We start from the raw sequence: 12,842 nt of genomic DNA on the forward strand, positions 1-12,842 counted from the left end.
GTTTGTCACAACTATTGACAGTTGGTGCTTTTGTTTACTGAGATATGTTTCCGCTCTTTGGCACAAGTAAACAGTTGGTCTCAGAAAAATATTCTTAATGTTCATGTTGACAAAGTCCAGCATATAAAGCTCTCTTGATTCTGTCACGGTCCATCTCTTCTGTCTTTTCTGAGGGTTTTATCTCTAACTGGCATGAAAAGTGCAGAAACGTTGTCAATGTTTGTTGTGTTATCTCTGACCTTTAATCCATGCAGTTCTTTATCTTGCATACACAAGGACTTTATAGCTCTTGTTCGACAGAGTTGATTTCAATTATATGTTCAGAATAGCAAGTGGCCTTTTAAAAAATGTAGTTGCCTTATACGAGTGTATCAACACTGATTATATTCATTCGTTTTTGAAGAAGACTGATTTAATTTGTAAACAGCAACCTTCAACTTTTATTACAAGTTCTGTAGATTATCCAGTTTTACTATTACCCCTTTCACACCAACGGTGTTTCAGGGCCGGTTCGGTGCTGGTGCTTGAAAAGCACCGGGTTTTCCTGTTCACACCGCAGCGGAGTAGCGTCATAGCTCCGGAATCCGGTTCGTTTCGAGCACCAAAAAGTTGTCCGTCTAGAAGCAAGAACCGCATACGTCACGCTTACGTCGGAGGGGGGCGAGATTAACCTGAGCTAACACTTAAGGCGAGTACGGCAAAATACAAGTTGTAACAAGCAGTAGTGCTGAGCAAAGTGACTAGAACGCAACCACACACTTGTTAAAAAAAACACACTTTATAAAGTCAGGCAACACTAACCAGGCTTCGTGTGATTCTGTTTACTTTGACCATCCGTTCGCTGTTATTGATCATTGTGGAGAGCAGGCAGACGTTTTGTTTGTTATTATAGCAGCTATCGGATGGAATCAATACATGGGCTGCACAGGTTGTCATGTCCGACTATCACAAGTAGAATCATAATGAAAAATACGTCGGTAAAAAGTGCCTGTAGAAAACTGCTTAGCAAGTAGTCAGTTTAGCTTCGGTTGCTATGCTAACATCACCCATGTTATACCAGAGAAACTTTCATAACAGCGTTGTGATGCCAAACAGCGTCAATTCAGACTGACACCAAACAGCGTCAATTCAGACTGACACACATTCACTTAAGGGGAACTGGGGATATGTATCAGCTGCTTGTGTGACAGACAGTGAATACTTTAGAGCCGTGTGAGCTAACCCGGAGCTAACGGGAGAATACACTCCCGTTGAAGAGCAGCCGGCCAGCACTGCAGCGGTCGGTAAATGCCGCTGAAACACATTAATAAACAATGAACCACGGCACTCTGGAGAAAAGTACAAGGTTGGAGAAGTCGTTATTTAATTTAATCTGGCTTCGTATGATTAAAAGCAACGCAGTCCCCGGCCCGTTGTTGTGAGGTGAGCTCCGGCGTTGGGGAGAAACTCAGCGACGTAAACTGTGACGTCATGACGCAGCAGCGGCAGCACCAGTCGGGCTCTGAGCGGTGTGAAAAGAGCCGGCGCTAAACCGAAGAACCGGTTCTGAACCAGAAAAGCTCTAGCACGGAGCTTGAACCGGAGTTGCGTTGGTGTGAAAGGGGCATTAGCCATTGTTTGAGAATAAGGGTGTTGTGTTTTGTAAGTAGCAAATGTTAACAGATTGTGACATACTTAACTAGAAAGGTCCTCATGGAAAAACCGTAGACTAGCATCAACATTTAAGTGTTGTATCTATTAGCATTCTGATTTTAGCTATCCCCTGCATAGTTTTTTGGACCTCATTGAGTAAATGGTCATACTGTAAAATGTGCCGGTGGCCAGAGGAGGGAAATGGAGCATTTAAGTTGCTGTTAATGTTTGGTGCTTAATGCCACTGCTGTTTTGTGTTTAGACTGTTGTACCAGAATCCACTTGGTGTCAATAGCTGGTCAAACAAGCTTACAACATGGCAAGACATTAGCACGGGATCTAAAGTGTTGTTGGGTTCTTTAAGTAAGAGAAACAAACAATATTATGGTAGGATGTTAAAATCTCTCAGCAGTGGCCACCCTCCTCCCACACGGCTGACTGTTTCAAAGTCTTGAAGTGTTTTTCTGCCTAGAATAGAAGCTCCTTTTAGACAACAAAAAAAGATTTGAAAGAGACGAAATGTGTTTACAAGGACTGACAAGATGTCAGTGTGATTGACAGGAAGGCGCTGAGCCCAACATACTCCTGTGACACACATTACATGTCTCTGGAAACAAATTGGTGCAGATGGCACACAGGGCATCAGGATAATGAGGACACAATCTCAAAAACTGCCAGCAACTCGGTTAGGTGCATGGTGCATATATATTTGTTTATTTTAAGGAAAAAGTGGCAAAGTTGCACACTTGCAAGTTAGTTTACTGCAGTGTTAGGAGCTTTCAGCCTACTTGCTCTGAATCTCCATTTTGACTGCACTTGAGATTGGACGTACCCCTTTCTATTCCCATTTTTTTAATATTATGAATTCCCTTTTTTATATTCATAGAATCATAATTTGAGGAAATATAAATCCTGCCTTGCTGCCTTGCACTGGCAGTGTCTGAACTGATTTCGTTTACCTCTTGACTTGCCGCAAATGAAACGCATAATTAGACTTTCACCTCTGCTTTTCTCCCTCTAATGCAAGTCAGATAGATGTTGTCAAAGTAGGGAAAGATCTGCTGAAAAACACTTCTAAATGTACATATTAAATGAAGTACATTAAAGTAAAGAATATGGCACAATCTTTAATATGACACAGACATGAGGCACATCAAAGAAGTCAAATATATGTATGCGCAAATGCAGGCAACCAATTGGGGGAGTTAGTGGTTGTTATAGTTTGGTCAGGACTTTTTCCCTTGCCTTTTATCTAACACTTTAACCTGAAACTGAATATTTACATATGTTCACATGCTGCAGTTTCAGAGCAAGTTAGCGACCATGGCATGGTTGCCAGTATTTTCTTTTGGCTTGTTCTTTCTCCAAGAAACAACCTGAATCTGCAAATGTTGTGTTGACCTTGTTTTATACTTTGCTATAACAGTCATTTTTCTCCCTTTGGCAATTTGTTTTGTCTTTGTGCCGTCTGCTCAGAGGGCCAAGCTGAATCGTATTAATATCCATAAAAAAGTAAACTGATGAATAACAAGAAGAAGTTTTCCTTGCAGCAAAGCAATAATTTTATTAATTTTAACATCCATTTGGTATTTTCAACCACAGGGTTGGTTAAATATAAATCAAAGCTTCCACTCCAAAATGAATAGCTTTTTATTAGGTTTTATTTATTTATTATCACTGACTGAAAGACACAGGTTTAGGGTCAGTGCATATGTTCAGCTTCTACAGCACATAAACTAATTTGAGAGCATGGAGAGAGGTGAGGATAGTTCCTTTTATACCAGTCTCACTCATTGCAGCTTTTCGAAGCACATCAGTCATCCAGACATGTCTCACACCCATGTTTGCTAGCAGACAGACGGTTCAGCTGCTCTTATATAAACATTAAAAAAAAAAAACTTCTCTTTCAGGCCACAGAAAACAGCTTACAATCTGTTGTATTCGGTGTTTCTTTCTTATGATGTGCAGTGTTATTATACAAAAGAGACTTGATCACATGAAGATATTTGATGTGCCAATAAAATCTGTGGAAGAAAACAAGTGATTCCACAAATGTCAACAAGCTGATCTGAAAATGCCAATGCCAGAATTATGAACCCTGGTTTGGCATGAATCAAATATTGATGTTGGTTGTGTACCTGCATGAATGTGTGACAGGATTTCTCCTCCTTGCGTGTCAGATTGTGACATCATGTAACTGAGCTGCCTCTCGGAGCTTAAACCTGCTCTCAGGGGAGAAGTCCTACTTTCTCCTTGCACTCCTCTATGGCTCAGTGCGACTCTGCCGGTTGTTGGGAGCAGACTCCTGCCGTCTGTCTGCTTCGGAAATACTCTGATCAAAGCTTGGCAAGAATAGCATTGTCACCCATAGCAAATCTGCTTAGACAAAAGTGCAACCGAGGGAAACTTGGGTCATGTGGAAAGACTTTCTGAGGCTCCCTGATGAAGTTTAGTCGCATGTGTTATTGTACTCGGCAAAGTGTGACATGTGTTTTAATAGGATGCAAAGAGATTATACAGTATAAGGAAAGCATTATTTTCTGTCAGTGATCAAAGCACATTGGGGAATTCAAGGACACATCATTCAGATGTTATGTTTTTTTTAATGAAAGGAGTTTAATATGGCAACACGTCGTGTTATCAGTTTTCATCTTATAATTAAGCAATACTGTACAACTAGTGGTCTTGATAGCACACAAGCTAGCTATTATTTCAACAATATTTAAGCGCCTATACATAACCCGTGTTTAGGTACTGATCCCTTAATTTGAGAAATGGCAATATATTTGAATACAGACCTCAAAGTCAAATATCCTATATGGTGAATGTGAAACTGAGATTTAAACTATCTGATGAAACTGTACGTAAAGATTAGACCTGCTGTTGGGTTCTGGTAGGTAAACAACTCTCTCTGTCTCTGGAAGAAAAATGAAGTATTCCTTTACCAGCAGATCTGACTAGTCTTCCCAATGTAGGACACAGCTCTGCTTTTTCATCTCATTGACAACAAACGGGAATCAGGCAACATCAGAAGTACCCTCACAAACCTCCACCAGTGACAACTTGTCACACCAATGTCACGCCGCAGCAGCCATCTGCCTTGCTTTTATCTTCCCCCCTCTAAGAAAGATCTTTTTGTCTTGTCTTTCACTGTCACTGTCTGTCTCTCCATCTTGCTTCCTTTTGGCACCCTCTCTGTCTCTGTCACATCTCTGGCTCGTTCACTCGTTCTCTCCCTCGGTCACATCGTCCTCTCTGCCTTTTGTTATCGTCTCTTACTTCTACAGTTGAGCAGTGTGAGTTTCAATGATGTATTAAGTGTTCTAGCTTTAAGAAATGTGATATTTTAGAGCAAATGCCAACTAATTCTCATTTTGTCAAATTCAAATATTGCATCAACATGTTACTTTCTACAACATTTCTAACCGACATTTTAATTCATCAGAGCCCTGACTACTGAGAAATCCAAAGGTGGTGAAAAGTGTTTTTGCCCTTGCAAGCAAAACAAACTCCCAGCTGCCTCACGGAGACATTTATTACCTCTTCTGCCACCGGGCCACGTTGTACTCTGACATTTGGCAAGAGATCCTGATATTAGTCTTGAATTCAAATGAACCTTCCTTCCTTCCTTCAGCCATGGCAACTGGCTTTTTATTTTTACTGTAAAATACTGTCGCTCCAGAGCCTCATGTTTCAGGCTTACATTGTTTGGAGGAGAGACCTGACAGGATGTCACTGTTTGTTCAGCTTCTCACCGGGATGTAATGGCTCTCAGATGGCTGTTCATCACAGTGTCATTATCTATGTAAGCTTGTTTACTCTTCAATTATCACTTGCTGGAGTCTGGTCTCTTAATGCAGTTGTGTTGTTTTTTTGAGCATCAACTATCGGAGCATATAAATGCACTAACATATCTAATCTCCCTTATATTCAAATGATATCTAAATCACACTGAATTGATCTGTTGTTGCTGTTCAGTTTGTCCACTTGTCATTCGCAATGAATGATAATAGGAGACTTACATTTTCCTGGATGGGGGTGACAAGTGACATCTTCTGGAATAAATGATGAATCTATGAAATGACCCGTGTGGGAGTGCGCTATAATAACCACCTGACTGATCTCATTACGAGCTAACGTTTATAAACACTTCATCAGTAATCACAGCATATGGAGAGAGTCACAGAGGCAAGCTGTCAAATTCACGTGGGAGAGGGAAATGTGCAAAGGGGGGGGGGGTAGATGAACAACCTTTTTAAAACAAAGGCCAAACGTTCACAGCAGTATGTTAATTTGAATGATACAAGTTTCCTCATACAAACAAGTTATTTAAAAGCATGAGCAGACTTCAGAGACGAGCCATTTTCAAAAAGCAATTATGGCAAACAGTTGACAAATCCTTGACAAGTAATGTAATTATGCACGGAGCAGGTAATTATCCACATGGAAAATGCTTCTCGGTGACATTCCACTCCTTCAGCACAGGATGAAAGCCAAATTCAGATGACCAAACGCAATCTTTTCTCAGCCATCTCAGAAAATCAGAGTGCTCACACAGACCTTATTTCTTGTCGCTTTAAATATCCCTCTTGATCTGCCCTCCACTCCCCACAGGTGGAGCTGACTGTCTTATTAATGAAACTCGGGGCAACCATCTCTCAAACCAACTGACCTCTCTGACCTCATTAAGCACATCACATTGCAAACCTGATTCAGCATTGATTTCTTGATTTTATTTGTTTTAAACGGATAAACACTTTCTTTTTTTAAATGTCATCTTCTCCCTTGTGAGTACTAAGCGTTTGGACTCAGGCAGTAAGTCACTCACTTTCTCAGTTTGTAGTATGGGGTGATGACTAAAATGCAGATATTTTATTTATTAGCACCTGTGGGTGTGAGCATTTGTCATTCAATGCTAACCATGTGAGCCTGTAGAGGGTGATGCATCACTCTGTTGGATGTGTGTCATTGTCTGGGGGAAGGCTCGAGGCTCCACTGTCAGGATGTGTGGGGGTTTGACTACGTCTGAATACTAATATACTGGGAGAAGGTTTAAAAATGCTACGGACAGCAAATGGGACACTGAAAGATGGAAAAAAGTTCATAATTGCGCATGTTTTATACATTTTGATGAATCACCTACTGTTTATATTAAATATTCCAATTGACTCGTGCATAGTCTCTTAACCTCTCTGATATTCAGGCATTCAGTCCACACATTTCTTATCTCATCCTGTTATTTCACATCACCTTTGGCTGGAGGGGACCCCGGTGAAATCCCTTTGCGAATACAGTCATCACTGATTCATTACAGAGGACTTGAAACTGCTCTGGAGAAGGACTAACGGAGGAAAGGACAATTAATCACCTCACAGTCAGAAATCCAGTGTGGAGTAATTCACTGTGGTACAATTAGGATTTGTGCTGAGATGAGGGATATTATTTCAGCAGGATGGGTCTGCAGGTGTCGTCTGAGCTGATTAAAAGCTCACTATGACTGGATGCTTTAAGTGCTGTTGGCCTCATCCAGTCAGAAGTGCATTTTGTTCGCCTGTAAAGCTTTCCCCTGTGTACAAACTGTAGTTAAGGCAGGACGGATGGATCGATCAGACGGTGTTGATTAAACTGATGAGTGTTACAGACACCCTCCCTCTCACAGTGTTTATCTTTCTCAGATGCTAGTTATTGCTTTTGTCTTTTTATCTCTTTGTCCTTGCCTACGTTTTTTTTGTCTGTTCAAAAAAAAATGTCTTCCTTCCTCCATTTTCATGTCGTAGTCGCTCCCACTTTCCTCTTCCTCTTTTTTCGGATTAATAAATTAAGTGCTCAGGCTTGTCCTTGACAAGTCCCAGACAAGGTTTTCCTTCCCGGAACCATTTTTATTTGTATTACATATGTCTTCCTTCTTGTCTCTTATCTCAGGGTTTTTTGCACTCATGTCTCCTCTGTCTTCTCTCTCTCTTGTCTCTTTGTCCTGTATCTTTTTACAGGCATGGCTGACTGAAATCCATGAATACGCTCAACAGGATGTGGTGCTCATGCTGCTTGGAAACAAGGCAAGGCATTGTGGGAAAGATAGAAGAAATATTCTATACACATGAACACTATATGCTGTGTTTCAATTCAATACTATATCATTCATTATTTACCTTTTCTTTGATAAAATAGTTATTGACTTAAATGACAATGCTGCCAATTGTTCTGCCTAAAGTTCTTTTGTCATACATATCTGGGATAAGTCTGGCAATAGTCTATCTTTTTCAAAAAGTATTATTTAACTCGCAAATAAGTAGCCTGTTGTCTGATATAACTTATCCCAATGTGCTGTAGAGATGCAATGTTGTCGAAAGGCTATTATCTCTCCAATTACAATTTGTCTTATTCTTTCAAAGCACACCAACATCTGACATTATCTCAGCCAGCTAATTTGCAAATATCAGCTACACTTTCTTTTTTTTTTCATAATTGCCATTCACGTCCCTCCATCTGAGCAGAGAACAGATGTCTCTGCCTTGGAGCTCTGTCGTCTCTTAGTCCACAACACTCCATATCAGCGCCTAATTAGCATCCTGAGAGTCAATCATGACTCATTAGCTGCCATCAGACCTGAACACCAGGACAGGCTTGTATGTAAACTGTGGACAAATAGCGAGCAGATCAGTGTGTGAGGGGGTGGATGTTGTGGTTTTTCGCACTGATGTTGATGCACGACGCCTCGTGTGACTCTGTGTTTCTGTCTCACCAGGCTGATGCCACTCATGAGAGGGTGGTGAAGAGAGAAGATGGTGAGAGGCTGGCAAAGGTGAATTATAGTGAATCCTTTGATGTTATTTTCCAACTGCATTTGAATGGATGATTTAATTTCTATGGCATATGATAAGATTAGGAATGTTAAAGAAAGCTGGGATTATCCAGAGATCATTTCTTTCTGCTCTGTGAGGAAAAGGAACCGCCTGCAAACCAATAGGATAGATACAAGCTCTGGTCAGGGTCACAAACGACCTGTTGATGGCGGCTGACACTGGATCCCTATCGCTCCTCATCCTCCTGGATCTGACTGCAGCATTCGACACTGTCGACCATAACATCCTCCTTCAGCGCCTCGAACACACCATCGGACTCTCTGACTCCGCCCTGAGCTGGTTCCAGTCCTACCTGTCTGGAAGAACAGAGTACGTCTCCTTGGGAGGTGCGAGGTCCCAGATACACCCTGTCACCTGTGGTGTCCCTCAAGGGTCGGTCCTCGGGCCCACTCTGTTCACCCTGTACACCAGGGGTGGGGAACCTTTTTCCTCAAGGGCCATTTCAATTTTTTCAACATCCTCCGAGGGCCGTACAAATGATTGACCTCTGCTTAAAAATACAAAAATCACAGCCCATTCATTTCGCCTTTCTTTCATGCTGTGCAAAGAAAAAGCAACCTCTTAATCCAGATATCTTACCATGACTTGCGTATGCATGCACGTGCACGGTTGTGGCATGACCACCAATACAGAAAGATATGGACACAAGATGTGTGCAATTTAGTTTCCTTTCCATGTGAACATGATTTAAGTGGGGGGGGACCTAACCACATCATGCCCCCGGGAAGATTTTTTTTTTAAATGTTGAAGTTAAAAGCATCAATCTGGTGCACTTTGAGAGCAAAATTAGGAGCTCTATGGATACATCTCTCAACATCCATATGAAACAGAACTGTAAGCAGATTTCTTTTTCTTTATGGATATTTTACAAATCACTCCTTTCAAACTGTATTCTTGTTTATTAACAACTTTTTTTTACTGTCATATATTTTATACCCGTTTACTTTATTCTCTTATTTTTTTATAACTATAATGATCATATAAAGATGTGCCTCTACCTCACTGGTTGTAGAAAAAGCTTCTTATATTCGTTAGCATAGCTAGCTAACCAGATGCTAATAACAACAAAGTTATTGACTGTATGATCAGTATGACAGATGAACAGATCGCCACTGGGCTTACAACTAAAGACACAGACACGCAAAAACAGCGGCATGTGTACGGCTCCTTATCTGAAGTGCCGGAGCCGTGTTCTGGTGCTCTCAGTCAGAACTGCACCCCTGTCAGACGAGACATATACCACGTGATGACAGGTTAGGCTCGTGTTGTGTTCAAGGACCCTGACCTTGGCCAGGAAAAACAGGCACAAGCTTGTTTAATTATTTTGCGGTCTAGATTACTTAAATTATTTTCTTTTTTGCGTGTGTTTATAAATTACCTTGAGGGCCGTATCAAATTGTCTCGCAGGCCGTATACGGCCCGGGGGCCGGAGGTTCCCCACCCCTGCTGTACACTCTGCCCCTTGGACGTGTCATCAGCAAGCATGGAATATCATTCCATTGCTACGCTGATGACTCGCAGCTATATATAAAGACAGACCCTATCCCACATGCTTCCTCACTGTCACCATCATCATCACCGTTCCCATCAATATCCCTTAACACCTGCATTGAGGAGATAAAAGCTTGGATGCAACAAAACTTCTTGCAGCTTAATAGCTCCAAAACAGAAGCTATTTTAGTGGGCACACCAAACCAGGTCCAGTCATCCCCCATAACCCACATTACCTTTTCTGCCCAAAACATACCCCTCTCCACAGCAGTTACCAACCTGGGTGTAAGATTTGACAGACATCTGACCTTTGACACCCACATCAAACACCTGTGCAAAACCTCCTTCTCCCACCTCAGGAACATTGCAAAACTCCGTCCCACTCTCCCCGTCAGATGCTGAACAACTGGTCCATGCCTTCGTCTCCTCAAGGCTCGATTACTGCAACACTCTCCTCATCGGGACTCCTAGCGGGAGGCTTCAGAAGCTCCAATACGTACAGAACAGTGCCGCTAGGATCCTGATGAGGGTGAGAAAATACAACCACATCACACCCGTTCTTCATTCCCTCCACTGGCTTCCTGTCTCATTCAGGATCGAATACAAGATCGCACTACTGACCCATCAATGCATCCACGGGAACGCTCCTCCATACCTGAAGGAACTTCTCACATCTCAAACCTCCACACGCAACCTCCGCTCCACAACCAACCATCGGCTTCGCCCCCCGAGGACCAAACTCTGCACAATGGGGGATGGGGCTTTCTGTGCAGCTGCTCCTCACCTGTGGAATTCCCTCCCAGACCACCTGAGGACTCCACAGACCACTGACGCCTTCAAGAAAGGCCTAAAAACCTTTCTTTTAAAAAAAGCTTTTGATTAAACTTTTGTTTATTTTGGTTGTTTTTATTATGCCTCCTGTAGCACCTTGGGATTGCTGTTAGCAATGAAAGGTGCTTTACAAATCGAATTTATTATTATTATTATTATTATTATTATTATTATTATACATCAAAGAAAGACACCTCGGATCTAGATTATTATCATTATTCTGCCTTGTGTCATTTTCTATCAAAGTTGTAAGACCTTCTGCAGAATATGTATTCATCATGCCGATCATACACAGTTTCATAGTCCTGAGGCCTGTACTACGAAGCTGGATTTTCGCTTAGCCGGCTAACTTCAGGGAAATCTCTGGCTTTCCGGTCCTACGACGCTGGTTCTCTTTTTAGCAGGCTAGATTTCCATGGTAACTTATGCTGAGCGGCAAACCTGCTCCGGAGCAGGTTAGGTGGCAGGCTAAGAGATCAACTCAGTGAAAGCACCGCCTGCTGACCAATCAGAGCTCCGTGTGCGGAGTTTAAAGCGATCAATTCATATTACAGGATAGAGGAAATACAGAAAAACTGCCGTTGCAGGAAAGACGGCCGGCCAAAATCAACTGACTGTGTGAACGTGAAAATTAATAGAATATCACCTCCCATCTTCAGAGCAATCTGACTATTATAATATTAGCGTTAAGAAAGCTTACTTAAATATCTGCCACGACATAAGTAACCGGATCAGAGTAACATTAAGTACAGTCTGCGGCACTGAGTGCAGACGTCGATGTGTCTTATCATTCATATCATATCACATCATAATGTATCATTTCCTTATTTGAGTCAGCTTCTTGAGCCGTATCTGGCCGTGCAACACTCACAGTGTCACATACTGTATGCAGAAGTATTATTTTAAGCAACACATTAAGTTGACGAAACACTCGAGTCAAATTCTCCTAATTAAAGTCAGATCCACTCGTGTCTTGGACGGGGCAGTGATATCATAAACCTGTTAATGTACGCATTCAAACGCTTTTTCTTTTACCAGCTGTATTCACCTTGCAGGTGCAGCTATGTGGCTTTTATCCTGGATAAAGTGTTTAAGTCATGGATGTTTAAAGTTTAACTTCTTCATATTTGACTAATATTAAAGTTCACTTTTCATTCAGGAAGTATGACGCTGCGCTGCCAGTACGCTTGTCCGTGTTTGAGATTGGTCGAATGCTCCAAATACCACCCCTTTCATGTGAACGTGCACCTAACTAGATAGGACACGGCTGGCTTGAGCGATCCACTTGATAACCAGCGTCGTAGTACAGTTTAGCGAGAGCGTGTATGTTTTGGCTTAGGCCAACCGGCTAACTCAAACATATCCAGGTTATGTTGAACCAGCTTCGTAGTACAGGCCTCTGGTGGCTACAAATACAAGCACAAAGCACTAAAACCAGAAGCAAATATTTCCTTTCATCCATCTCATGACTATTGCTTCACTGCATGCACACAGAACAAATGGCCGACAGCCAAGAGATTCCCCCAAGAAGTGGGAGCATCAAGTGCCACAAAGTAACTTCAGACTCAGACTGGAAGGTAAGGAGGAACATCAGTTATCGCTGTGGGCTGAGACAAATTCCCCTGCAGTGGGAAAGCACGGAGACATATTTATCACATCTATGCTGGATTTACCCAAAGTAAACTAGTTCACTGTTGTGCTGCAAAAGTTCTGTTGTAAACTTTTTTTAACAGTCTTCATTTCAAAGACAAATAAAATGGAGTATCAGTGAAGCAGGAGCCTTTAAAAGTGTTTAATAATCTTACATCTTTTGGGTCTTCTAAACTAGATTCACCAATAACTGTCTGTGCTTTCACTCTGCAGGAGTTTGGAGTTCCCTTCATGGAGACCAGCGCCAGGTCAGGTCTCAATGTAGAGCTGGCCTTCAACGGTGTGGCGAAGTGAGTATCGTTCTCTGTACGAGTGTTGTGGATCGGTCTGATTAAGACACGTTTCTTCATTTTAATCTACTTAATATTTGCTTAT

The 12,842-nt window shown here is 41.8% G+C and overlaps 1 protein-coding gene across 4 annotated transcripts in view; it reads left to right on the top strand.

Moving 5' to 3' along the window:
• LOC117492337 (ras-related protein Rab-26-like) overlaps nucleotides 1-12,842 on the top strand; it is a 99,342-nt gene that overhangs the window by 84,466 nt on the left and 2,034 nt on the right. For all 4 annotated transcript variants that reach the window (XM_034142526.1, XM_034142523.1, XM_034142524.1 and 1 more), the window contains 3 exons: nucleotides 7,623-7,688; nucleotides 8,378-8,434; nucleotides 12,681-12,757. In XM_034142526.1, coding sequence (XP_033998417.1) covers nucleotides 7,623-7,688; nucleotides 8,378-8,434; nucleotides 12,681-12,757 — 200 coding nt within the window. The remainder of the gene's footprint in view (nucleotides 1-7,622; nucleotides 7,689-8,377; nucleotides 8,435-12,680; nucleotides 12,758-12,842) is intronic.

Source organism: Trematomus bernacchii, unplaced genomic scaffold (assembly GCF_902827165.1).
Source record: "Trematomus bernacchii unplaced genomic scaffold, fTreBer1.1, whole genome shotgun sequence".
Taxonomy (NCBI): domain Eukaryota; kingdom Metazoa; phylum Chordata; class Actinopteri; order Perciformes; family Nototheniidae; genus Trematomus; species Trematomus bernacchii.